The following is a 27070-nucleotide window of genomic DNA, read 5'->3' as shown; positions in this document are numbered from 1 at the left end:
GTTTAGATTATCTATTTAGCGATTCATCTATATATTCTTTCTTTATATTCATTAGGGTATATCTTCCTAGAGCCCGCCAATTCCGTGAAATAAACACTGGCCTGAGCCTATGATACTGCTATATGCACGATGATTCAAGAAAACAAAAACATATTTCTTAACTTTTTGTTCCTTAAACTGAGTTCTCGGGCCTACGTGCACCTTACTAGGTTGAAAAAAGAACTTGCTATCTTTGGGTTTTACCATCCCAAGACTGTAAATACACACCGCTTAATCCCACACCAACTCCTCCTTCCCAGCCAGCCAGTCAAATGCCCTTTTGCAATTGGCCGGGTAATAAGAACCCAGAGAGCTCAGCTCCGACCGCGCGGGCGTCACGCCCAGACTCGCTACCCGCTCGCACAAGCGCGGCAGTGGTTCCTTCTGTCCTTGAGTTTACGTCCTTTCCCTTCACGCGGCTGAAGCCCCCTTATTCCTTCTTTGACAACTTTTAAATCCTCGCGCTTCTCCATGGCATTTTTTTTGTTTTTAATACCTTCAGCAGCTGCCTGGAATTTAAAATCACTTTGCTCTCCCATCGCTGTGGAACCTAATCCTTCAATTTGAGGAACCGGTCTCCGAAGAGGCGTCGGCCGGCCCGGGCGCAAATCTCGCGAGAAGGTGACCATCTATCGCGGTACTTCCTTGTTTCCAGAATCCTTAGCGCGAGGCGGAAAAATACTCATTTATCTTCAGCTTCTGTTGATTACCGCATTTTTAGTGCGTGCTCGTTTTTCGCCTTCCGTGTTGCGGTTTCTCAGAGGGAAATGGCGGCCCCCGAGCCGCCACTACCGCCGATGTCAAGAGGATGCCAGAGCTCCGCCTCGCTCTCCCCGCCGCGGGGCGACCGAACCCTTCTAGTGAGGCACCTGCCAGCCGAGCTGACCGCCGAAGAGAAAGAGGACTTGCTGAAGTATTTCGGGGCGCAGTCGGTGCGCGTCCTGTCAGATAAGGGACGACTGGTAAGGGCGCGTCGGTCCCAAGCCGCCGGAGGAGGCCCTTGGCTAGTGACTCAGGGTGGGGGAAGCTTTGACAGAAGGAAGTAGACAGGAGAGAGTGGGGAAAATGCGGTTGTGTAGTGGGGCTTCCCAGTCCTCTCTTTTACGTCAAAATGTCTTGCGTACCAAGTGAAGTTTTAAATGGCTTGAGCCTGTGTGTTAGTCGCAGCGCTGTCGAAAAGAGCAGTGAAAAAGTCAAGGCAGAAAAACGGAAAATAGCTTATGTCCCCTCTTCTGACCCATCTTGAGACTCTCTACTCTCAAAACTCCTCTGAATTTGAGAGCGTTTCTTTTAGACTCACAGTATTTTCAGATACGAAGTACAAAGGACGTTTTAAAAATGTTGGATCATTTATAAGCCACTGTTAAGACTTTTATTAAAATAGAGGAGAAAGTACAGTAATAACTTAAGGAAACCAGTTACAGAATTTCTACCATATTTTGTAGGAAAAATTTCTTTATAAAAAATTTTCTGACGGAGTCTGTTGGAATAGTATTTTAAGACTATTAAAGGTTTCTACACAGGAAAAAAAAAGTTTCTACACAGGAATTTACACAGTTATTTCAGTTGCTTTTATACCTGGGGATGTTTTAGATGGATTTCTCTCTGTTAAAATAGTAATGGTGATGTTAAGTTTCTGCAAGAGGGTCTGTGATTCTGCCAAATATCAGTGGATTTAGTCTCCTCACGTGATTCTAATATGCAACCAAGGTTAAGAAGTACTGAGAAGACCAATTTTGATCCAAGTGTCACGTGTACCAGCAAATACAAATATTTTATATAAAGTGTTCTTGATTAGATTATCTTGGATTAGATTAGACAAAATTAGAATGTGTGATATAAATACTCAAGCACCTTGTAAATGCTTTAATAAGCATCGTTACAAACTGATAAGAACATTATCTGTCATAATTTTCCCATTGAACCCTTATTACAGGGATAAAGCACAAAGGAACCATGCACTTGAAGAATGATTTTCTGTTGTTAAACATTTTTAAACTTTGTGTTTGGCTGTATAGATGAAAGTTTGAGATTTTTAGATGTATTATAAATTGAAGATATTTTGTTTAAGTTTGTTCTTTGGCAGAGTAAGGGTTTTAAACTTCTGGTCTGTGGAACTATTTGAAAGTATATGTAGAACATGCTGTATATGTGTGTACACCTTTATATAAAAGGCTACATAGCTATCGTCTCAAGGAGCTCTGATCCAAAAAAGATTCAGAATCACGGTACTGAAATTAATAAACAGTTACAGTGATCTCGATTTTCCATCCTTTTCCATGATTTATTAATTTGTGAAATAACTGTCAGCTGGTAAAGTCAGACTTATGAAAAACTGAAACTGTATTAGAAATAATTTGTACCTTAATTCTTTTTCAGAAACATACAGCTTTTGCTACTTTCCCTAATGAAAAAGCAGCTATAAAGGTATGACTTTTTTTAACTATTAAAGTTACCATCAATTTCCTGTCAACTAATCTTGGTTGAAAAGTGGAATGTAACGTAATGTTAAACTACAATTTTCAAAAACAAAAGCACCTGTATTTTAAGAGTTTACCCCACAGATGCATTTGGTTTATCAGTTGGCAAATCTTCCCCAAAGTTTAGGTATTTGGGCATAAAAATAGATTAACTGGAAATCAAATTAAAATTGAATTGTAATTTATATGTAATTAAAAATAACAAGTTCTAAAGAATGCAAAGACTCATAATTCTCACCACGGCAAAACAAGATGTTTTAAATATTAAAGCCAGGAAAGGAGAATGGGAGGGAGAAGTTAAAAAGGAAGTAGAACTAGAAAAAAAACTATCATGGTTGTAAAGAGTAGAGAGTTTTAAGAAGATGAGATCCTGTAATGACACCAAATGAGGAATGAATAGTCTTATCAGTAAAGGGTTTTTTATTGTGAAACAATAGAAATCACCCAAATTCTCATCAGTAAGGGGAAGGGACACTTTATAGTATATGGGTAGGCTGGACTACTGTCAAAGAATGAGGCCAAATGAATATATATTAGTAAGGAATGTAGCCTAGATAGGATACATGAATAAAGTTGGCAGACATTATGTATGAGATGTAATGTTGGATTTTGGAAGTCCAACAGTACATATGTTTATGCGTAGGAAAAAAATGTGACAAAGCTGTACACCCAGTGGTTAATAAGTGTCTTTCTGTCAAGGTGGGATTATAGAAGACTTTCATGTTATATGTATTTTTTAATGTATAGGATTTTTTTTTCAGAAAAGGTTCTTGTAAATACGGCGTAAAGTATTATAAATAAAATATGGTAATGAAACCCACATTGTTTTATGGTCAAGATTAACTTAGAGAAGAGGATGTGGAGCCAGTCAGCATCTTTGGGAAATGTTTGTAGTAGAGAAAGAATGAGAAGATAACAGCATCGGTATGGCTTTTAGGCTACAGTGCACATGACAAGATTTTTTAAAAACAAGGGTAGAGAAATGTTTAAGAATAAAGTAAGTAGCTGAGCGAGATGGGGAAATTAGTTAACATTAAAAATGAAAAACCGTATATCCTTGAAGAGAACAGGTGCAATATCCATTTCACCAACAAGAAAGTTGAAGCAGTTGAACTTAGATGCCCTGTATTTCAGACAATCAAAGGTTCGCTGATAGTGAAGAGGTCTAGAATTGATTTAGGGACGTGAAAATTATTGAAACTTTTTAAAATGAAAGAGTCAAATAAGGATGCATAAAGATGGTAAAATCAAATTATCCTAATTAAGGCTTACAGGTCTATTTGTTCAAAAATATTAAAGCTTACAATGTGGTAGATGCTGCTTTAGATCTTGGGATAAATCAGTGAATAAAATATTTACAAAAAAATAAGGAAATAAAGACTTATGTCCTCATTGGGGCTCATATTCTCAAAAGGGGAGACAGATTATAAATAATAAACTTAATTGTTTAATATTTTTAAAAATGATAAATGCTATGGAATATAAAGGAAAAGAACAATATGATCAAGAGTGCGAGATGGCGATGGTTAATTTGCAGTTAAGGTGATGCGGGTCATATTTGAGTAATAATTTGAAGGAGTTGAAATTAGCTAAGGGAATATCTGGGGAAAGTACAATCCAGTCAGAGTAATGGCTGAAACAAGGGCACTAGTGTAGGAGAATGTGTGTCATGTTCAAGGAAGCTAGAATGGTTGAAGCAGACAGAATGAGGGCGATATAATTATAATTTAAGGTCAGAGAAGTAATAGATGCCATATCATGTAGGTACTCTAAAAGATCCTGGATTTTACTCTGAGTAAAATGGGGAGCTATTGGAGTATTTTGAGCAAAGCAGTAATATAATCTAACATATCTTTAAAAGGATGTGTTGAGAAGAGATGGGACACAGGAAGAGTAGAAACGGAAATCTGTAAAAAGGTTATGGTGGTAATTTAGCTCAGAGATGATAGCCGTTTGGACCAAGTTGGTAAGAAGTGGTTAGATTCTGGATATATTTTGAAGGTAGAAGTAAACAGAATTTTTTGATGGCTTGGATATGGAATGTGGGAAAGAAGTCTTACAGATGATTCCAGTATTTTTGATAGGAGTAAGTGGAAGAATGGGGTTACCATCAACTGAAATGTGAAAAGCTCCGCATAGAAAACATTTGGGGGGATGAGGATAGAACATCGGTGGTTCAATTTCTGAAGTTTTCAATTTCCGAAGTGGTTCAATTTTGAGATGTTTGTTAGACACTTAAGGAGAGCTGTCTGGTAGTTTGGATATTTTTTCTTGAACTTCGGAACAGGTTTGAGGTTATAAATTGGGGAATTATGAGCATGGCAATGGGATTTAAATTTAGGATGGTGATTAGATCACTAAGATAGTAGCTAGAAAGAGGACCAATAATAGAACTCTGGAGTATACCAACATTTAGAATTTGAAAAGGCACAAGCCAAGAGATTAAGGACTAGAAACCAATGATCTAGGAAGAAAACTGCAAGAAGTTATGATGTTTTAATGTCAAGTGAAGAACATGTATTGCGGGAGTGATCAACTGTGTTAAATGCAATAAAATGAAGACTGAAAGTAGACTATTAGCTCAGCAGTACAGAACTTGTCTTTGAGCTGGAGACTGGATGGGAGGAGAGGAATTTTGGGTAAAGAGCTTAGATAACTCTTTTTTGTAAGATTTATTTGAGAGCAAGAGATAGAGTGCACACGAGAGCACAAGCAGTGGAGAGAGAGAATAGCAGGCTGCCCATCTAGTGGGGAGCCAGCCCAGTGCAGGCTCAGTCCCAGGACCCTGGGATCATGACCTGAGCCAAAGGCAGCTAGCTGCTTAACAGACTTAGCCACCCAGGCGCCCTGGCTTAGATAAATAATTCTTAGGGAGTTTTACTGCAACGTAATTAAAGGGGGGGAGGGGAGCAAAAGTGGGATTAATACATGAATGAGAACAAATTAGGATGGGAAAAGTAGACCATATTTGTGTGCTAATATGGATGATTAGTACGGGACAGAAAATTAGCAATGTAGTTAAGAACACTCCCCATACAGAATAGAAGAGAGACTGTTAAGTAGATGAGAAGGTGGAATTTATTATACAAGTCAAGTAACTGGATTTAAATAAAAATGTGGATAATTAATACCTTACAACAGAAGGTAGAATACGTGGATTCATTGGATTCGTTAGCTGGTAGATAGTTATGGTGGGAATCTGAAGTTCTCATCTGGTTGTTTCAGTTTTTCCAAAGTGGTAAGCAAAGTCCTAGGCTAAAAGAATGGGAAAGGAATATTCGTTGTGAGGTTGAGGAACAAGGAGAAAGTACAAAATAGTATCTTAGAGATTAGTAGAAAAAATGAACTAAAAAGGTGGTAAGTGTGCCATCATTAAGTTTCACCCCCAGGTTTGCGGTTGTGGTCATGAGTTTAGAGTGAGTCCAGGCTGATGATGTTTGTTTTTCTAACCATTTTCAGCCGCCTAGGTATAGGAAGATTTGGAGATAACCAGATTTTGGTTTTACTAAGTGATGGGAAGCAGTCCCTTAATAAATGACAAAGGCTAAGCACCTTGAGGTTGGAAATGGGTAAGAAATAGCCAGGGAAATATTAGCAGCATTCACAAAGATCATGTATAAACTATTTAGAGATGTTTGCTAACAGACAACTTTTAATGCAGTTATCAAATATTTTACTCTTGTTTTTCCAACTGAAGGCATTGACAAGACTACATCAGCTGAAACTTTTAGGTCATACTTTAGTTGTTGAATTTGCAAAAGAGCAAGATCGAGTTCATTCCCCATGTCCTCCTTCAGACCCTGAAAAAAAGAAAAGGTATGTAGATAGTTAGGTTTTCTAACATTTTAAAGTGTTTTTTAATCAATTATATTGCTGTTGGGTTGTTTTCAGACCACCAAGTAAATAATTTGACATAAAAAATGATACATGTCTCTATTGATCTAGTACATTATTTTTGTTCCAAATTGTGCATTAGGAATCTGAGTGTTGATTTAATATTAAGAATTAATCAATGTGAAGTGGGAAGACGGTGGATGAAAAGCATTCAGCTTTAAGTGGAGGAATATAACTATTATAAAATCCTAGTTGTATTACAGATAGCAGGGTGTCACGGATAGGCATGGCCTTTGAAATCAAAGACTGGTATTTGGTTCCCAGCAGTAATGCTTTGTAGTTATAAAACCTTTACAAATTTGCCTTACACTGGTGGTTCTCAGAGTAGTCCCTGGGCCAACGGCATCATCTAGGATCTTGATTGGAACACAGATTCTTGGGCCTTATCCTAGTCCTACTGAATTTGAAATTTGAGGGTTGGGAAGGGGAATATAAGGTCCAGCAGTCTGAGTTCTAACAAACCCTCAATTTTTTATTCTATTTCTGAAGATAAGTTCAACTTTATTCTGTATTTTGCAGATCTGATGACCCTGTGGAAGATGATAAAGAAAAGAAAGAATTTGGTTGTTTAACAATAGAAAATGGAATTGCACCAAACCATGGGTTAGTGTTTTTGTTTGTGTTTTGTTGTTTTTGGTTTTGTTGTTCTGTGGGGTGTGTGTGTGTGTGTGTGTGTGTGTGTTGCAAATAAGATATTTTAAAGGATATTTTATTATGTCAAGTCATGTTAGTTAAACATGTTGAGCTATTAGAGTTTGTCACTGAATTTGGGTCCATTAAAATGTTAAAGAGCTATAAAATAAGCCTGGTAAGAAATACCTTATTTTTCTTTAGTGCAATCAGAAAGCAAGTTTCTTTTTTTTTTTTCTTTTTTTTAAAGATTTTATTAGAGAGAGCATGCGCATAAGCATGGGGGGGTCGGGGGGAGGGCAGAGTGGGAGGGAGAGGCAGACTCCCTGCTAAGCAAGGAGCCCTATGGCCCACTGGGAGGGGAGGCTTGATCCCAGGACCCTGAGATCATGACCTGAACCAAAGGCAGACACTTAACTAACTGAGCCACCCAGGCGCCCCAAAGCAAGTTTCTTCTTAAGTGTACTTAACTTGGGATTATAAGGAACAAGGTAAATCTAAAAGTACTGAATTATTTGAGCAGTTATATACTTCATCAGGTTACCTAAAAATGTGTTATTGATATGAAACTTACTAAAACATGATAAGCATTTTAAATATATTTTTTAGGCTGACTTTTCCTCTGAATTCATGCCTCAAATATATGTACCCACCACCTTCAAGCACAATCTTAGCAAACATAGTAAATGCTTTGGCAAGTGTGCCTAAGTTCTATGTACAGGTAAGTAGAATGAAACTAACTTCCCAAAATAAATGCTTGACTAACTTGATAAGTTACATTCCATGGTAATTTCTATACTTTTCATAATAGCATTAGTCAGACTAATTCTAACAGGCAATTGATAATTACAGTTATTTAAAGGTGTCTTCTCAGTTTGAGCTGCTGTAACTAAGTACCACAGACTGGGTGGCTTATAAACAAAAAAAAAATTATTTCTCACAGTGCTGGAGATTGGAACTCCGAGATTAGGTTGCCAGAAAGGTTGAGTTCTGGTAAGGGCCCTCTCCTGGGTTGCAAATGGCTGTTTTCTCTTTGTATATTCACCTCACTGAAAAAAAGGTGAGAGCTCCCTGGGGTCCTTTTGTAAGGAACACTAATCTCATTCATTGGCGTCTACCCTTATGTGACCTAATTACTTCCCAAAGACCCTACCTCCTGATACCATCACATTGAGGATTAGGAATCAGTGTATCTATATGTGTAGGGGTTAAGTCCACTGCAAAAAGTAATGAAATACTACTGCATTCAAGTAAAGGTTTTTATAAACTATGGCTTAAACTATTAATATGTTAGTATTAATACTAATAAACATAATTTGGGAAATAATAACTTCTGGTAATTTTTTTACTTAAGCATGTACCTTTAATGTGGAGATTCTTAAAAAACAGTGGACACCCTCAGCAAATGCTTGAAAGTATTGACAGTAGTAAGATACTTTTAAGTACAAACTATAGATGATATTTATTTTCTTTAATGTACTTTTGTTTCATAATTCCACAGTAATTGGGGGAAAGACATAACATTTTGGTTACATTACAAGAACATGGTATTTTTAATAATGAGAATAATGAGTATTTGTAGAATTGACGAACATTTTAGGAAGGATAATCTGAGATATATCAATGACTGGTAAAAGCCCAATTCTGAGATAAAGCAAGAAGTGGCCAGCCTTTGCACTAAATCAGGAGTATTATTGCAAAGTTTTAAAATATTTTAAAATAAAAGATGTGAGTTGAATTATCATTTTACTGTGTGATTTTCAATGTTTTGCTGCCTTAAGGTGCTTCATCTTATGAATAAAATGAATTTGCCCACACCCTTTGGACCAATTACTGCACGACCTCCCATGGTAAGAAATATCTTAGAATTTTAAAGATTCATGGGACACCTGGGTGGTGCAGATGGTTGAGCATCTGACTCTTGGTTTCAGCTGGGGTCGTGATCTCGGGGTCATAGAATTGAGCCATTCATTGAGCTCTGTGCTCAGTACAGAGTCTGTTTAAGACTCCTTCTCCCTCTGCCCTAAATAAATAAATATTTATTTATTTATTTTTAGGTTTTATTTATTTATTTGTCAGAGAGGTAGAGATAGATAGGGAGAACACAAGCAGGGGGAGCAGCAGGCAGAGGGAGAAGCAATCTTCCTGCTGAGCAAGGAGCTTGATGGCAAGACTCAATCTCAGGACCCTGGGATCATGACCTGACCTGAAGGGAGACGCTTAACTGACTGAGCCACTCAGGCGTCTCAATAAATAAATCTTTAAAAAAAAAGTTTGAAGATTCACAACTTCTCTTCCTGAGTTGGGATTATTGAGGCTAACCTTCACAGAAGTTGCATCACTAACCTCTAGTGTGCTTTGACATTAAGGGACAAATATAAAGTTAATATGCTAATAATAATTACGTTTAGAACTGCGAGTAGGAGAAAGCCAGAACAAAAGAGATGCTTTTGGTAATAGAGGCGCTCATTTCTGCCAGTGTTCAGGCATTTGACTTAGAATGTTCTGCCATTTTATAAAATAATAGCATTTAACAAACTTAATTATGTAAACTTTCCATTGTTCTGGTTTTATTGCATATAGAACTTCATTTGCAGAAGAGAAGAAAGGTTGCTAATAATTTTTATTCGAATTTACTATGCAAATCTATCTGTAATTTAGATAGTCTTTGTCTGCTAATGAATCATTCTAGTTACTGTTTTGTTACAGTACTTAGTACTTGTTTAGGTAGCAGCAATGAGAAATTATTTTGAATCCTAACATTTAAGTAGAAAATTTGCTTTTCTCTTGTGTATTGCGTATTGGTTCCTTTTCTAACATATATACTATTAGCTTCATAATTTTTCTTTGTAATCCCAACACTTCAACGTCTGGCACATTACAGGAATATCTGTTAAGATAGGCTAACTGCTATTAACATAAAACTCAAATCTTAGTCACCTAACACAGCATAAATTATTTCTTGTGCAGGTCAAATCCATTCCAAAAGTAGGGCAGAATGATGTTCTAGTCTACTTAGTCGTTCAAAAGACCTAACTTGTCTTCACTATGTGCGTTCCCAGATCAGTGAGGGCATTACCATACAATCCTGCAGATCAAGAAGGAAGGGAGGATTATGGGTGGTTTTTTTTTTTTTTTATGCTAGCATTCTGTTGGCTAAAACTCAGTTTACATGGTTACATTCAACTATAAAGGAGGTTTGGAAATTTACTCCAGCTAGGTGCCAAGGAAGAAGAAACAAATTTTGTGATCAACTAGCAGTCTTCTGTAGCAAGTATTCCCTCAATATGTGTTGAATGTGTAAAAGAATATCATGAGGGAGAGAGATGAGAATAATGTACCTGACTGGACATGGTTTTTCTGTTCCATAAATATCATAGGTTACCATATGATCACCATTTTTCTCTTAATTAGTATGAAGACTATATGCCATTACATGCACCTCTTCCACCTGCATCTCCTCAGCCACCAGAGGAACCTCCTTTGCCAGATGAGGATGAGGAATTATCAAGTATAGAATCAGAATACGAAAGCAGTGATGACGAAGACCGACAGAGGTTTGTAATATCAAATATTTGTTTAGATTTCAAGAACAGAATATAAGAGAGATTCTTTTGCTCTTCTTAAATTTTACCTATAATTCTTCATGTTTTGGGGTCATTAACCCCTCAAGCATATGTAATAGGTACAGATTAAGATCTGAGACTATATATCCAGACCTAAGGAAAAATTTTTGGATTGTGAGTAATTTTTTGGATTGATGATTATGATATTCATAAAGTGCAATTGGTCCTCGTTATTTGTGGATTATGTATTTTAGAATTTGCCACATGCTAAAATTTATTTGTAATCCCCAAGTCAATACTTACATTGCTTTTAGGGTCTTTTGCCAATGTGGGCATGCACAGAATGGTGAAAAATTTGAGTTGCTTGATGTGCACATTCCTAGATGAGATAGGACAGGGTAACATGGCTGTCTTCTTACTTTAGCTCCAATACTGTAAACAAGTATCCTTTTTGTGGTCTATTTAATACCAAGTCTTCCAAATTTTTTATGCTGTTCGTTGGTGATATTGCTGTTTAAAGTGGTCCCCAAGCATAGTTTGAGGTGCTGTTTAATGTTTCCAAAATCAAAAAGGCTATGATGTGCCTAATGGAGAAAACATGTTAGATAAGTGTTGTTCAGGCTTGAGTTATAGTGCTGTTGGCTGTGAATTCATTGTTAGTGAGTCAACAATATATAAAATAAGGTGTCCTTAAACAAAAACACACATGAAACAAGGTGTGTATTGATCAGTTGGTGAAATGCTAGAGCATAGGCTTGCAGGAACCCAATCCTTACTTTCACATAGAGGCATTGATTTATTATTCAGTAATTCTTTGTGGAGACTTTATAAAATTTAACTATTTCAAATAACAAGACTGAGAGTAGATTGTATTCATATTTTTTTCAGCTTATTCCCCTGAATTTTATTCACCGTAGAATAAATTTCCAGAGCATTTCTGTGGGATTTTATATAAAACAATTCGTAGTAACTAATACAAATGAATTTTTTTTATTGGTGGTTCTTTTTTTTTTTTTTTTAAGATTTTATTTATTTATTTGACAGAGATAGAGACAGCCAGCGAGAGAGGGAACACAAGCAGGGGGAGCAGGAGAGGAAGAAGCAGGCTCATAGCTGAAGAGCCTGATGTGGGGCTCGATCCCGTAACGCCGGGATCACGCCCTGAGCCGAAGGCAGGCGCTTAACCGCTGTGCCACCCAGGCGCCCCTTTTATTGGTTGTTCTTGACAATCTGCATGTATTTTATTTAAAGATTCTGGTGAAAAGCAGTAAGTTTTTAATAATGTTCAGGTGTATAATCCGCAGCGTAGCCTAGAACAGGAGTTGCTAAACATTTTCTGTATAGGACTGGAGTTCTGTTGTAGTAGAAAAGCAGTCACAGACAATACCTAAATGAGTGAATGTGGCTGTGTTCCAGTGAAACTTCATTTACAAAAAGAGGCAGCTGGCTGAATTTGGTCCTAGGGCCATAACTTGCCAATGTCTAGCCTAGAAGACCAGTATGGGGATATGAGGGGAATCTTTTTTTTTTTCTTAAGATTTTTTAATTCTTAAGTAATTGTTAGACCCAGTGTAGGGCTTGAACTCATAACCCCAAGGTCAAGAGTCACATGCTCTACCAACTGAGCCAGCCAGGCGCCCCAAATGATGCGAACCTTAGTTAACTGTGTACAGAAGTCATACAGGAGTGGTTGACTTGAGTCAAAACCCAAGCAGAGAATCCAGGCAATATTTACAAATAATCAGGAACAATATGACTATTATTGAGTCAATGTTAACTTAAGTAGTGGCTCAATATGCATTCTTTCTAGAGAGTTAAAATAAAAATGTAGGTGGAGCCAAAACTATAAAAATGTGGTGAGTGGATGGCTTGAATAGAGAGACTTAAGAAGGCTGGCAGTTTTTGATGGACTGTAACTTTAACTTGTTGCTAAATAAAGAACAGGATGAAGTATTGCCTTGGGTTCATTACATAACCTCTGTAAATTTTACTTTCTTTATAAAAATAGTGATAGTAATTTCAGGTATGCTTTATGCAGACTGGCCAAAACCATTTTTTGTTTTGTTTATTTAGGTTTCCATTTAGGGATGTAGTGAGGAATTCTACAAGTAATTCATCTTGAGTAATGAGAATAAAGTCTTCGCAAGAAACAATCTCTGGTTTCATGCTTTTCTACTATCTTCTGGAAATGTAAAAAAAAAAACAAAGACAAAAAAACAAACCATACTATTTATTCAGCAAATATTTATTGATTACCTAATTTATGCCTGGCACTGTTGAGAGGCTTAATATATTTTGGGTGAGCAACTTACGAATAGAACATGTTTTGTATAACTGGATTTATTTGTAAAATTTTGGGCAAACCTTGATAAGAGGCTTTACAAATGTATAGCATGTGTTTACATTTTTCATTAGTTTAAAGCTTATTTTAACCACATACATATGTTTACAGTTTTCCTCTTTTGGTTTAAAGCTTATTTTAACCACATTTTCCTTTCTTGCATTTTGTGTGCATGTTTGTTTTGCTTTCAAATTTCACAAATGTAACTGTAGAAATAGAGCTGTGACTAGTGGTTTTGAGCTTGTGCTCTGTGGAAACACTGTGTCTGATTCTGTGGAAGATACAAAAATGCCTAGACAAGATCTATTTGAAATACTACACTCATAATGAAGATAAACTGGGTACAATGTATCAGTTATCACACCTTGGTAGTTACTTATAAAAAGCTACTTCAAAGTATAGCATTGAAAACTTTGTTCTCAAGTAAGTTATCTTGTTTGTGTAATGATTCATGTGCAACAATTATGAAAATGCTTTAAAATAAAAATAACTTCAGTTTAGACTCTTTTTAATAGAATACGAATCAAAATAATTATACTGTATTTGTAAGGTCTTTTGAATATCAGTCAAGAAAAGCAATAAAGTTACATAGGTTGTATTACTGTATCCTGTTCAACTTCTGGCATCAAGTGCAGCCTTTTATTTGAGCAACTAATACTTTTCACAATAGAACATATCTTTAAAAGATAAATTCAGGGGCAGCTGGGCGGCTTAGTCGGTTGAGCATCTGACTCTTGATTTCTGCTCATATCATGCTTGATCTCAAGGTTGTCAGATAGCCCCAAATCGGGCTCCACGCTCAGCAGGGAGGCCGCTTAAGATTCTCTCTCTCTCTCATCCCCCCCCCACCCCCTGCTGGTGCGTGTGTGCGTGCGCATGCGCGCACTCTCTCAGATAAATAAATCCTAAAAAATTAATTAATTAATTAAAATTAAGTAAATTCCCAGTTCCTTTAAAATAAGATGAAAGTTGGCCAAGGAAATTTAGAACTTGAGCTTATTTTATTTTATTTTATTTTTAAAGATTTTATTTATTTATTCGACAAAGATAGAGACAGCCAGCGAGAGAGGGAACACAAGCAGGGGGAGTGGGAGAGGAAGAAGCAGGCTCATAGTGGAGGAGCCTGATGTGGGGCTCGATCCCACAATGCTGGGATCACGCCCCAAGCCGAAGGCAGACGCTCAACCGCTGTGCCACCCAGGCGCCCCAGAACTTGAGCTTATTTTAAATTATCTAAATTGATGGCTTAGAAACTATACTTCTACTATATAAATCTTAATTTGTAATATAACATGTATAATATATATTTATAGTTTATATTATATGCTTCTACATGAAGAATTTCTTGTTTTTACTTCCTATTTTCATAATGTAGAATGACCAAACTAATGGAACTAGCGAATCTTCAGCCCAAAAGGCCAAAAACAATAAAGCAGCACCATGTGAGAAAAAAGCGAAAAATAAAGGATATGTTGAAAACACCTTCATCTGCTCCACACAGGTAATTTTGTTTTGGATTATGAAATAAGGGTTTTCTGTGTACTTTGTCTACTTGCTTAACTCATGTAATTTATAAACAATTATGGCAGACATTTTACCTGCCTGTTTGCTGTGGAATTCTATATATTTCAGTATATTAATCACATAAAGTTAACATTAATTACAATTTTAATTTCATTTAGCCAATCTGCAATGTAAATTTCCCTTGAACTTGTAAGTAACTTCATAAATTGAGAAAGGAGTTTGTTAGAAATCTTGTTTCCATTTTGAAAGAGTAAGTCCTTAATCTGTGTTGTTTTTTTATTTCTCATTAAGTATAAATATGATGTATGTTTCTCACCTATGTGTGTCTTGATACCACAGTCCCATGCTTTTAATCTCTATCACAGTACCGAGCAATTAAAGATAAATAACGTGAACCAAATTCAGTTTTCCAGTAGCCACATTAAAGGATTAAAATGATGATGAAATTAATTTTGATAACATATTTTATTTAACCCATTATATCCAAAATATTATTTCAGCATATAATTAATACAAAGAATTATTGATGTGTCACTTTTTTGTACAAAGTGGTCTTAGTGTGGTGTGTATTATATATATTTGTATGTTAATTTGGACACCAATATTTCAAGTGCTCATTAGGACATGTGGCTAGTGGCAATTCTACTGGACAGCATAGCTTTATTATGTAGTATGTAGAATACAGTACATAAAAATTCTTATATTAAACATAGAAAGAACGTCTTTGTATATTGGTAAATATCCTTAAGTTTGGATTCAGTAGTCCCGAAGTACTGTCTCTGTCATTTAATGAGTGATATCCCTCAATCTGTCTCCTTATTTAACTATTAATTTAATAGTATCCATATTTGAAAATTTGTTAGGATTTATTGAAGTATTAAATGTAAGTTATTTTGTGCAATGCTTATGGTATTATGAGCGCTTTGTCAGTGTTAATTTAAGGTAAATAGGAATAATGTTTTACTTAGGATTTTATTTGCAATTGCAAAGTAATGCTGTCACTATTTATAAACAGCAGTTTACATCCAGTGCTGTTACCTTCGGATGTATTTGACCAACCACAACCTGTAGGTAATAAGAAAATTGAATTTCATATATCTACTGACATGCCATCTGCATTTAAGAAAGATCTAGAAAAAGAACAAAATTTTGAAGAGCAAAATTATGGTAAGTATATTCTAGTTCTCTGATATGCTGTGTAAAATTATTCTCATTCTACTTTTTGTGTTAGAATTAAATTTTGAAAGCATGCAGTTAATCTTCCTTAACATCATGGAATGCTGTCCATTTTGAACTTTTTCATATAACTAAAATTAATGCTTAATGATGAAACCATTATTGTTGCCTTGCTAGTAATGAACTTTAGGGTGAAACTGAGTCTGGCTTTTGCTGATGTTTACACTAAAAATACAATAGAACACTTCTTCAATTGACTTACTTTTTCATTGTTTGTTAGATGTGATATTCTGTGGTTTTATTAGTATATTTGTATTACTGATTAGGAAACAAGCAGTGTGACTATTGTGTGTACTGTAGATTTCATGTAAATATTTTTTTTTATCCAAAAGTCATGGAAGATTAATTACTAAGATACTGTTCTTAAGTTTAAAGACAATTTATTAAAATTACAGATATTCGTTCTATTTATTTTAGGCATTAATTTGACACTATAATGACACATTCCTTTTTAAATTATAATTTCATGAATAATACAAACTTATAGAAAAGGTAATCAAAACAGGAGTATATAAAGTAAAAATTTTAAGTTTTACCACCTCAGACCCCACTGTCCCCTATCTCACTACCATTGGTAATAATTTGGAATATAGCTATTCTTCCAGACCTTATCCTATACATGTGTAAACACATTTTCTCCTCTTGTTTTAAATGGGCATCATGTTTTAGGTAGTATTTGCCATTGACTTAATATTGACTTATTGAAAGCATACAGCATAGCAGGCCCTATGCTAGGCACTAGAGGACAAGTTAGATGTGGTCTCTGATCTTTAGGAGTTTAAAGTCTAGTGGGAGTAGCTTACTGTATCAACATAAAAATATATACCTTATTTTTTTATGGCTGCATAATACTACATAGTACAGTTATAGCAACCTTTATTCATGCTCTGTTGATAGAAGTTGAGGCTGTCCCTGGTTTTTTTTTTTTTTACTGTCTGAGAAACTACTGGAACATACATTTTTGCACATCTATCTTTGAGCATTTGCGTGAATATGTGATCAGAGTTCCAGTAAGTGTTGCAAATATAGTGAGTGGAGAAACTGGTTTTAATTCCTGTCTTTTTCAAGGTTAGTGAGAATGCATTGCCTTTTCAGATAGTTTCTTTTATTATTATTAAGGAGAATAGAACGTATTTTATTTAACAGTTAAACTTGATTTGTAACTTTACAGTATTTCGATGTATGGTATGAGGCCTCCATTGGTACTCTTGTTCTGGCCCTGCTGGCATTAGGGGTGGCCTTGGGTCAGCCATTGGATCATAATCTCTTCCAGAGAGGCAGCATATGCAGAACCCCTGCCCCAGAGCACAGTGCTTATCACAAAGAGTAGATGATAAATACTGGCTGTGAGTGAGAAACAAGATGATCCAAGTAAAATGCTTGGCATGGTGCAAATGTATAAATATTAGCTATTATTGTTTGTTGAATAAATGAACAGTAGGTAGGGCACAGATAGGTCCTTTTTTGTTTCAATATTTATATTTTTCTTCTTGTATATTTTTCTTTCTTATTTCATGTTAGTCACCTAGACACAAATTTTTACTTTTTTAAGCTTAATTTATTCAAGGGTGGAGACCAGTATGAGAGGGTGATAGTCCTCCCATTTTACATCAGTATCAGGTAGTAACTTTGAAGTAACAGTAGACGCAGTCTTAAGTTTTTCTCTTATTGATGCTTTCAGGCCGCAGTTCTGTTTGTACAACAGTTTTTCAGCATTATGAAGAAACTTTTTATAATCCTAAGTTTAGCATGTTCTTTGCATCATTTTCATATCTTTTTAGTTTTTTGTTTATTTTTTGGTAGTGTGACTAGAATTTTTCTAGTGAATATTTAACCCGATCCTTACTGTGCCAGTGTAATTTTTGCTGAAGCTAAAATTCATGTTTTGTAAATGGAATCCATTTTGTTACATCTAAAATTAAAAATTTGCCGTGTTTTTGAATTATCCTAATTGAGTAATTTCTTAGTATGAATACTTGTTTTTCTTTACTGCTTATAGGATCCAAGAGTAGAATTCGCTAATTTTTAGTGGGAGGGTGGGGAAAGGTTTAATGAGGCTTTTGGTATCCTTAAATTTCCATTTGTCTTATGATTTCAGCATATGTGCTGATCTTAATCTTTTAATCCTCTTTGATAGGATTGAAGATCAAAGGCTGTTTCATAATATTCTGGTGTAGCACTGTGAAGTCTTCAAACCCTTTGTATAAATAATCTTGAATGACCACATTCCATTACAGAATGCCTTTGATAATTATGTGATTTATTTAGTGAACTACAAATTTCTTTAATATAATTATTAATAGTTCAAAGTGGATAGGTTAAACAAAATACTCACTATTGACCCCCCACCCCAACACACATTCTGCCTGTCTTGCCCAATACATTTCATCTTTTTGAGGTGCCCCTCTGGCACCTTAGACTAAATACATTGAAAATGAATTCATTTTCTTTCCACTTTGCAGGCCCTATAAGTAGCACCACAAAGCAACCATTTGGCTATTTAGCTATTGTCTGGCGGTTTTCATGTTACAATGGCAGTTTAATAGCCATGACAGAAACGATACGGCCTGCAAAGCCTAAAATATTTGCTGTTTGACCCTTTACAGAAAAAGTTCGCCTACCCCTGTTCTAAAGCACTCAGAAAAACACTAAAGAGTTTTAGTGCCAAAAGATACCTTAAAGACTAAAAATGGAAAACAAAACCTGTTTTGAAGGGAAGGAATTTTTAATGGCTGATGTTAATGTTAACTTTTAGATTTACCTGCTACTGAAGGTGATGCGCCCAATGTAGGATTTGGAAAAATCTTCCCTAAACCTAATTTGAACATCACAGAAGAGATTAAAGAGGACTGTGATGAAATGCCATCAGAATGTATTTCTAGAAGGGAGTTGGAAAAAGGCAGAATTTCTAGAGAAGGTAATTTCATGAAATAAACCAGTGCTTATTCCATTTCTCTGATGCGTCAGAAACAACAAATCTCTTCATGTTCTTTACCTTAATTAAGGCGTATTTATGAAAACCTCTTTCCAGTTAATGTTTTTAATCACTGCTTTTGGTTTTAATACCCATGTTATGTAGGGAGGAAAGTGTCTCTTGATATAGTGTTTTCAGTCTGTCTATGATTGGAAAAAAATATTTTTGTTTTCATTCCTAAAACTTTTTATACAACATTTTAAAAAAAATCAAGTGGCCCGTGGTCTGGAGTTTTGTATTCCAAATACAGTGGATATATCATTACAATCCTGGGTTTAAGAGGCATGCAAAGCAGTTGTTTAAAAAAAAAAGTTTCAATTATTTGGTAATTAAAAGTCTTTGTTTAAAGATTTTATATCCTAATATGATAGTTTTTTTTACTTCTAAAGAATTTTTCCTGTTTTAGTACATTTTAGGAAATTATTTAGGGTTTTTAGATTGACATGTAACATAATGTTTCCCATAATGGAAATAAACATCCAACTAGCATTTTTGCATAGAACATCTGTTGTCTGGAACTGATTATTGATACTAGGAGTAGTGTTAGAGGCATTCAGAAGCCACAGTTTGTATGAAATACTTGATTAGGTTTGAATAATTCATTCTTCCGCTTGACTATGTTGGTGCCTGGTGGTTTGGGAAATTTGACTTTAGGCAAGACAATGATACAAATGATTGATAACATTTTTATTTGCTTCAGTCTTTTTAATAAGGTAACTTCATCGTAAAGGAGCTTCAATAGTAGATACTTTATTGGACAAATTTTATTTATTCTCGATGGCATGACATTTTTAAGCTTAATTCAGATTTTTCAAGAGTATTTTTATTAATAACATTGCTAATTAATGGTTATGGTTTTGACATCTCATAATGCTTGTTCTGTCTATTTAACACTTGTATTTGAAGGTTGTTATAGTTTTTCTTTGAGAAAATTAATGAAAATATCCTAATGTATGTCCTCCTTTTGTTTTGCTTTTAAATAAGAAATGGAAACACTTTCAGTTTTCAGAAGTTACGAACCTGGTGAACCAAACTGTAGAATTTATGTAAAGAATTTAGCTAAACATGTTCAAGAAAAGGTAAATTGAAATTCATAAATTGACTTTATTATTTTACTTTTTTTTTTTTTTTTTTTTTACCTGAACCTTCTTACTTGTCTTTTTCTTACTAAATTCTAGGACCTTAAATTTATTTTTGGGAGATATGTTGACTTTTCATCAGAAACACAACGGATAATGTAAGTGGAAGTCATATTCTCAAATTATGTTTGGTTTTATCTGTTACAAATTAGCCCTTTTTTAAATCCCTGCACTTTCCCTTTAGCGATAAAAATTACAAAAGGAGGGGTGCCTGGGTGGCTCAGTCGTTAAGCATCTGCCTTCAGCTCAGGGTGTGATCCTGGAATCCTGGGATCGCGCCCTGCATCAGACTCCCTGCTCCACTGGGAGCCTGCTTCTTCCTCTCCCACTCCCCCTGCTTGTGTTCCCTCTCTCGCTGGCTGTCTTTCACTGTCAAATAAATAAATAAAAAATCTTTAAAAAAAAACTATAAGAGGAAATTTATCTGTTGCATAATTTTTAGATGTCTAAAGCAGTAGTCAGAATTCTTCATAAATGGGCAGATAGTAAACATTTTGTATTTTTATTTTATTACAGGCCATACAGTGTCTGTTGGAGTGACTCAGTTTTATCTTTGTAGCATGAAAGCAGGAATAAACAATACACACACTAATATTTATGCTGAGTTCCAGTAAAACTTTATTTATACAAACAGCATAAATTCCAGCCTTAATCTCCAGCTCTAAACCAGTGGCTCTCAAACTTTAACCTGCATAAGAATCACCTGAAGAGCTTAGTAAAACCGTTTCCTGGGTCCATCTAGTTTGAACCTATGAATTTGTATTTCTAAAAAAGTTCATGGATGATGCCAAAGCTGCTGGTCCAAAGACTACACTTTGAAAACTACAGTGTTAATAACTCATTCAGGAATATATATAGCAGTCTGGCAAAATTTTTCAGATCCTTAACCTTGGCAGTAACTTCCTTTCTTTAAATTAAACTGCATTAAACAAGGCTCCCAATTTTGCGAGAGCAAAAGAAAGGGATATGATTTGTAAATGATATAAAAACTAATAGAATTAGAATTTCATTCTTTAAAATGCCATAATTAGTTAGCTCCAAAGTATATAAGACCCTTGGCCATATAAGTTAGAAGTAGGGAAAAGTAGAAAAGGTAAAGAGATAGACTTTGAGTGGGGGTAAAATGGAGGAGTAACTGTAACTAAGTTTTATTTTAATCTTTTAAAGTCTTATCTGGCCTATTTATACTCATTAGTGGCAGATTTCTTTTCAGTATACCAAAAGTTTCTTTTGCTACACATGCAAAATGCTGGTCCTTTCTCTTGTTGCTGCCTTTGAATCATGATTATAAGAAACAGAAAAAAAATATATGTATGAAATGTTTCGTGTACATAAATATTTATGTATATCCATTTCCTCTATTCTTAGTATTGCTGCAATTAGAATTTGAGGGGGAAGAATATGGAGAAAACTATATACATCAAAATGATAAATTAATAATTGTCTTCCGTGGGACTAGTTGTATGACTTAAAAAAAACCACTGCATTTTTTAACACTCTGTATACACTATTGCAATTGTAGGAAGTACTTTAGTTGTAAATTATGGTCTGGTTTTTCTGATTTTTGAATATCGTTTTCCCAAAAATGTTGAAAAATAAATATGGAATAATAGAACATTACACTTGGAATAAAATCTGGTTTATGTTTCTTCTCTAATTTTAGCTATCTTTATACTTTGAAAAAGTCACTCATTCTCTGTAGATGTCACCTGTAAAATGATGAATTTGACTAGATGATCTATAAGGTCATTTCCTACTTTGAAGTTCTGTGTCACTTTCTGTGGTTCCTCTCAGCCTTTCTATTGGTTAGATAGTTGGTTTTTGTCACTTGAGTAGATGGTACTGAGTTGGTTGTATGAAATTTTTTAGACATAGAGATATGAAATAAAAATTTAAGTTTGCTTTTATAGTTTCTAGTATTATAATTTTTAAATTATATAAATACACTTACCATAGCTTTAGAAGGATAGATATAAGCTCATTATCAAACTTACTTAGAATCAACAGTATACAAAACATAATTTTAGAAAGTCTGAGTAATGTTCTAATCAGACAGTATAGTTTTTACTCTGATATAGCAAACACATTTTTTATTCCCCTGATCAAAACTGTTTGCTTTCTTCAAATCAAAACCTCTTTTTCGTCCTTGACTTCTAGGTTTGATATACGTTTGATGAAAGAAGGTCGCATGAAAGGACAAGCTTTCATTGGACTTCCAAATGAAAAAGCAGCAGCAAAAGCCTTAAAGGAAGCTAATGGATATGTTCTTTTTGGAAAACCTATGGTGGTTGTATCCTTTAAATAATCCATTCAAAAGACAATTTTTTTTTTTTTTTTTTTTTTTGTAGAAGGGTATACTTGAAACTTTTTTTTTTTTTTTTTAAAGATTTTATTTATTTATTTGAGACAGAGCACAGACAGAACCAGGGCAGGGACAGAGGGAGAGGGAGAAGCAGGCTCTCTGCTGAGCAGGGAGCCCCATGCAGAGCTTGATTCCAGGACCCTGGGATCATGATGTAAGCCGAAGGCAGATACTTACTGAGCCACCCAGGCACCCCTTGAAACTAATTTTTAAGTTATCCTTTAGAAATCTCAACAACTGGCATTCTAGCTTGAGATACTCAGTTATGAACATACTTAGCTGAGTCACATGGGTGTTTAGATTTTTATTGAAAAATAAAGGAACCTCAGTAGCATGAGGTAATTAAGATTTAGCCATGTCTAAACATTTCATTTATACAGTTCAGGAGTACATTTTTAGGTTAAACCTGAAATATTACAGTATCTACAAATACACTTGGAGTCATTAAAAAAATATGATTCATTATAGTTTTACTCTTTTATATTTTATTATAGTATAATTCATATTTCTGTTTGAAAATTTTAACAACCAAACTATATCATTGATTAAAACATTCTGCTTTTAGTAGTTAATGCATTTTGCAAACCAGAAATCAGTGGGATAGGTGGAGTGAAGATCCAGGTATAAAAAATAATGTTTATAAAGAAAAGGTAAATTTTTTACTTTTGCAAACCATGGGCAGCAGATAGAAGGCACGCAAAAAGAAAAAAAAAATTGACAGATGGCTGAGAGTAGGAAGACAACTATAAGAGATAATGTAGGGTAGGAGTACAGTTTTTAAAATTTAAGAAGTTCTTAATTATTTAGAGAAGACTACTGTCCTGTTTGTGTAAGAAACCTTAATTTTTAAATATTAGCAATTTGCTCGATCTGCTAGACCAAAACAAGATTCTAAAGAAGGAAAAAGGAAGTGTTAAAAATTAAAGAAGGTAAGTGTGGATATAACATAATAAAAGAACAAGACTTTCTTGAGATAAAGAAAGTATAAAATCCTGCTAGAGTGATAATTCAGGTATCTCCTAAGGTTTTTAAAGGATAATTGATCAGTTGATCCATCTATCCATCCATATCTCTATCACTCTGTGTGCGTCACTGTCTTTGCAGTTAATTGCCAATAAATTTCAAAATTATAGCTACAGAATAAAGCCCATCTGTATGTAAAATTAAGTTTGGACAATGAATTTATGAGGGAAGTATGTCTTTGTCTTAAAACTTTTTCAACCTACAGGAAAGCACTGGTTCTTAAACTTTAACATGTATTACAGTCACCTGAACAGCTGATAAAACAGTTAGCTAAGCTTCCGTTCACCCTCACCTAGAGTTTCTGATTCAGTAGGTCTGGAGTAGGAGCCTTGTGTAGTCAACCATGCCAATTTTCCTGTGCTGAGACTGGGAAAGTGTCCACCAAGCCAAGATAAATTGGTCACTCTTAATGGGGCCTGTGAATTTGCATTACTGATGACACATGTCACAGTACTATTTACATATTTTTTGTGGAATGAAATGTTTTGCCTTTCAAACAAGTAATTTTAATGCATACTTCAGTAATTTAATGATTAAAAATGATAGAATTAACCATTTTAAACTTCAGAGTTTGTGTTATATTGTTTGATTTAAGAAACTTGAGTGGAAATATATTCTTTTTTGTTTTATTTTAAATCTTTCTGCCTTTATGTTTGGAATAAGATGAAGTAACTCAGTCAACTTTACTGGTGTTAAGCTGAAAAAATCATATAACTAAATAAGGGAAATTTTTGCTTAATGTTTATTCCTTTTGCGAAATGCCTTGAATATTTGAATTTTCTGAAGTATCTATACTAATGTAGTCAAAATTTTTACAAATACCTTAGTGGAACAGTTAAAAAGTAACAATTTTCAGTGTGTGTTTAAAAAATCATTTATTTATAAATCTAATGTGAAAACTGAGAAAAAAAATTAAACTGCATTCTGCTGTTCTTCTTTAGAAGCACTCCTGCGTAAATACTGCTGTATTACTGTCATACAAAGTGTATCCTTTCTTGTTGTATCCTTTTTGGGGCAGTGTTTTCTGTTTTTCCTAGAAATGTTTTGTCCCTCTCCTACCCATTGATTCAGATGAAGCAATAATTTTTTATGATTTATTCAAATGAGATATTTCTAAAATAATCAATGTTGATTGGACAAATCCCTTACATGTTTTTTAGATCTGTTGCTGAATTTTCTGTGCTGTTCTTGAGGTTATGTAATTTTTCTAGGGAAAGTTAGTGAATCAGGTCAACTTATTTACTTGGAGAATGTATGCATCTGTTTCAACACAGAATTTCGTTTTGTTTCTTATATTTATATATTTCCTAAACCTAGTTCAATAGCATATGCTTTCTGTTTTATGATATATCTGGTTTAGGTGTTCTCTAAAATGTATTGTAAAATTTGTTTGGGGAAAGCATTTTTTGCGATTAAAGAAATATATATATTGAAAATTAAAATAACTGAAATTCCAAGTAAGAGTAGCAGACCTCACATCTGAGGTTTTATTATTCATATTTCCTTTGAGATAGATAGCAAGTAGAAGTATTTTTTTTCCTCTTTTTTTTTCTAAACAAAACAAAAGGAATGAGAAAAGAGGAACAGAGGGAAGAAGACTTAATGTTGACTCAGGGTAGCACATTAAGTGAAAAGAAACAATCTGGTAGGTATATGTAGTAATAGTGGTTTCCAGGCTGGTTGATAACCAGAATTACCCAGAAGGTGGTTCTTAATCTTGGCCACATTTTGGAATTGCCTGGGAAATTTAAAAAAAATCTGATGAAGAAAAAAAAAAAAGCTGAAATGTACTCATGCCTTGGTTTCTCCGCATTTTGATTTAATTGGTCTAGCACACAGCATACATACTGGAATTTTTCAAACCTCCTAATATGTGAGTGAGGTTGAGAACCACTGAGGAAGGATTTTTACATTGAAAGATTCCTGGACTCTCTCCTAAAACTAATAAGTCAGAATTTTTGGGAATGGGACCAAGAATCTAATTTGAAAGGTGTCTTTAGTAGTTCCAAGGGCTGACCAGTTTGGATACTAGTTTCTTAGATTAAAATGGTTAGGTGCTCAATACCAACCTAGCCATCCACCCTTCTGTAAGTAGGAAAATCAAGAATTGGAGCCTCTACATTTCTTGCAGATCCTTCTATTGCTAGTACTAGGAAAACAATTCAAAATTCTATTAATAATTATTTGTACTCAAAAGTACAAAAAGTTACAGATATTGAAATTGCTATTTTTTGTAGAGACAGAATGTTTTTTTTAATGTTATAAATCAGTTTCTATATAAGCTGTTTATTTAGACAATTAAAAATTTGTAGTACTGACATGATTCACTAATTTTCTAAATATGAATGTGTTAGCTTTTAGTAATTTTAAAACTAATGAACTGTTTTATAATCATAATTATTTTTAATGAACTCTTATGGTGTTTTAGGTTCCTTTTGATTCCATGTCTTCCAACTGCTTTTCAACTTTAAGGAGAAGAAATTGACACCTGGGCTATGGAACTGTGCGTAACAGCTTTTAAAGTATATTTAAAAATTAAATCTATATGCATTTAAATCAGTATATTGGAGATATATTACATGTATTTTAATCATCTTCCTCATATATAATAAATTATTTTCTTTCCAATAAAATAGTATTCTTAATTTTTTTATGTTCAATACATTTGGAAAATGTAATTTGATAATTACATAAAATTTTGAAGGTAATTTTACAATAGTAAATAGAAATTTTCTTTAATGATTACAGATACTGCCCTTTTTTCATTCTTACTTGGATACCAATGCACTTAAACATACTTTTTTTAATAGTAATATTATTTCTTATCTCTTCTAATTATTTTAGGAGTGGTTTTGTTTGTCTGGCTATAAGTTTTGTTGTTTTTTGTTGTTATTCATTTCATTTTTTTAGTAGTGGGAGATTTTCCCAACTTTAGGAAATTTGTATTCTTACCCTGATTTTATTTTGGTGCCCCCAAATCGATGAGATTATCACATAAGGGTGTCAGTGTTTCCAATACAAAAGTATTGGATTATCTTAGTGAAACTGGCTTCAGCTGTGTGTTAATAAGAAAACTTCAATATATTTAATTTGTTCTTACTAATACTGTCTTGTGAGTATATAATAATAACTTCACCAGAATCAATGCCCAAAGACTTGGTCTTTGTTGGAATGCTATTGTGAATCACAGCTTTTTCCTCACAGCATTGTGAAATAAGGAAAATGGGAATTTTAAAGATACGAATTGAAAGTATGGAGAAGTGAAGCCTTGAACATGCTCATTTTTAGATGTCAGGTATATAAAGAATAGGTAGAAACCAAATGAAGAAAATATCTCAGGTAGGACGGGGCGGTAAAATGTAGCAGATCTGTTCTTGACAGATCTCTCCTTGACAAACTGATCTGATGAATGGAAGAAATGAGAGGAGGTATTAAAGAGAGTGGTAGAGAGAAATATAATATAGTGCAAATTGAAGACAACTGTGTTAGAGAGTCTTGCTTTCAACGGGATAGAGAAATGGGCTGTTAATGCAGGGGGATATAGTATCAAGAAGGTTTGTGATTCTGATTTTGATTGAAGATATAGCAGGTTTGTATGTACTAATCCAGTAGGACTAATCCAGCAGAGGAAAAAACAAATATGGTGCAGGAAGGAGAGGGTTATTGTTAGAGCTACAGATACGGTATACAGAAGAGGTAGTTTTAAAGATGGGCGTGTAAACAGCTCATTAATAGCAAAGGGAGAAAGGATGGATTCTGTAGGTCTAGATATTTGTAGTTTACTAGATATATAGGAGCAGCATGTAAAAGTTGTATTATATTTTTTCAGTGAAATAGGAAGCAAGGTCACAGAGGGAAAGAG

At 34.4% G+C, this 27070-nt stretch overlaps 2 protein-coding genes across 8 annotated transcripts in view; both read left to right on the top strand.

Moving 5' to 3' along the window:
• The first annotated feature begins 796 nt into the window (after positions 1-796).
• The window catches only part of RNPC3 (RNA binding region (RNP1, RRM) containing 3), a 68124-nt gene continuing 41850 nt past the window's right edge, over positions 797-27070 (top strand). Inside the window, exons 1-16 of one of the 7 annotated variants that reach the window (XR_005834077.1) lie at positions 797-1001; positions 2419-2466; positions 6217-6335; positions 6933-7016; positions 7653-7764; positions 8825-8893; positions 10458-10600; positions 14326-14451; positions 15490-15641; positions 18466-18627; positions 19669-19763; positions 19863-19921; positions 21981-22113; positions 23043-23114; positions 24150-24193; positions 24776-25841. Coding sequence is in view for 4 of the 7 variants with exons in the window: in XM_008697637.2 (XP_008695859.2) it covers positions 807-1001; positions 2419-2466; positions 6217-6335; positions 6933-7016; positions 7653-7764; positions 8825-8893; positions 10458-10600; positions 14326-14451; positions 15490-15641; positions 18466-18627; positions 19669-19763; positions 19863-19921; positions 21981-22113; positions 23043-23102 (1557 nt within the window). In the remaining 3 variants the exon portion in view is untranslated. Of the gene's footprint in view, positions 1002-2418; positions 2467-6216; positions 6336-6932; positions 7017-7652; positions 7765-8824; positions 8894-10457; positions 10601-14325; positions 14452-15489; positions 15642-18465; positions 18628-19668; positions 19764-19862; positions 19922-21980; positions 22114-23042; positions 23115-24149; positions 25842-27070 lie in introns of those variants that run through there. The other 6 variants (XR_005834075.1, XR_005834076.1, XM_040626976.1 and 3 more) reach the window with 6 other exon arrangements.
• LOC103669314 (pancreatic alpha-amylase) overlaps positions 25637-27070 on the top strand; it is a 50123-nt gene continuing 48689 nt past the window's right edge. The window contains exon 1 of the mRNA XM_040626972.1: positions 25637-25711. Coding sequence (XP_040482906.1) covers positions 25704-25711 — 8 coding nt within the window. The 5' untranslated portion in view covers positions 25637-25703. The remainder of the gene's footprint in view (positions 25712-27070) is intronic.

Source organism: Ursus maritimus, unplaced genomic scaffold (genome assembly GCF_017311325.1).
Source record: "Ursus maritimus isolate PB19 unplaced genomic scaffold, ASM1731132v1 scaffold_12, whole genome shotgun sequence".
Lineage (NCBI taxonomy): Eukaryota > Metazoa > Chordata > Mammalia > Carnivora > Ursidae > Ursus > Ursus maritimus.
The sequence above is the reverse complement of the archived record's forward strand: the minus strand, read 5'-3'. Positions and strand labels throughout refer to the sequence as shown.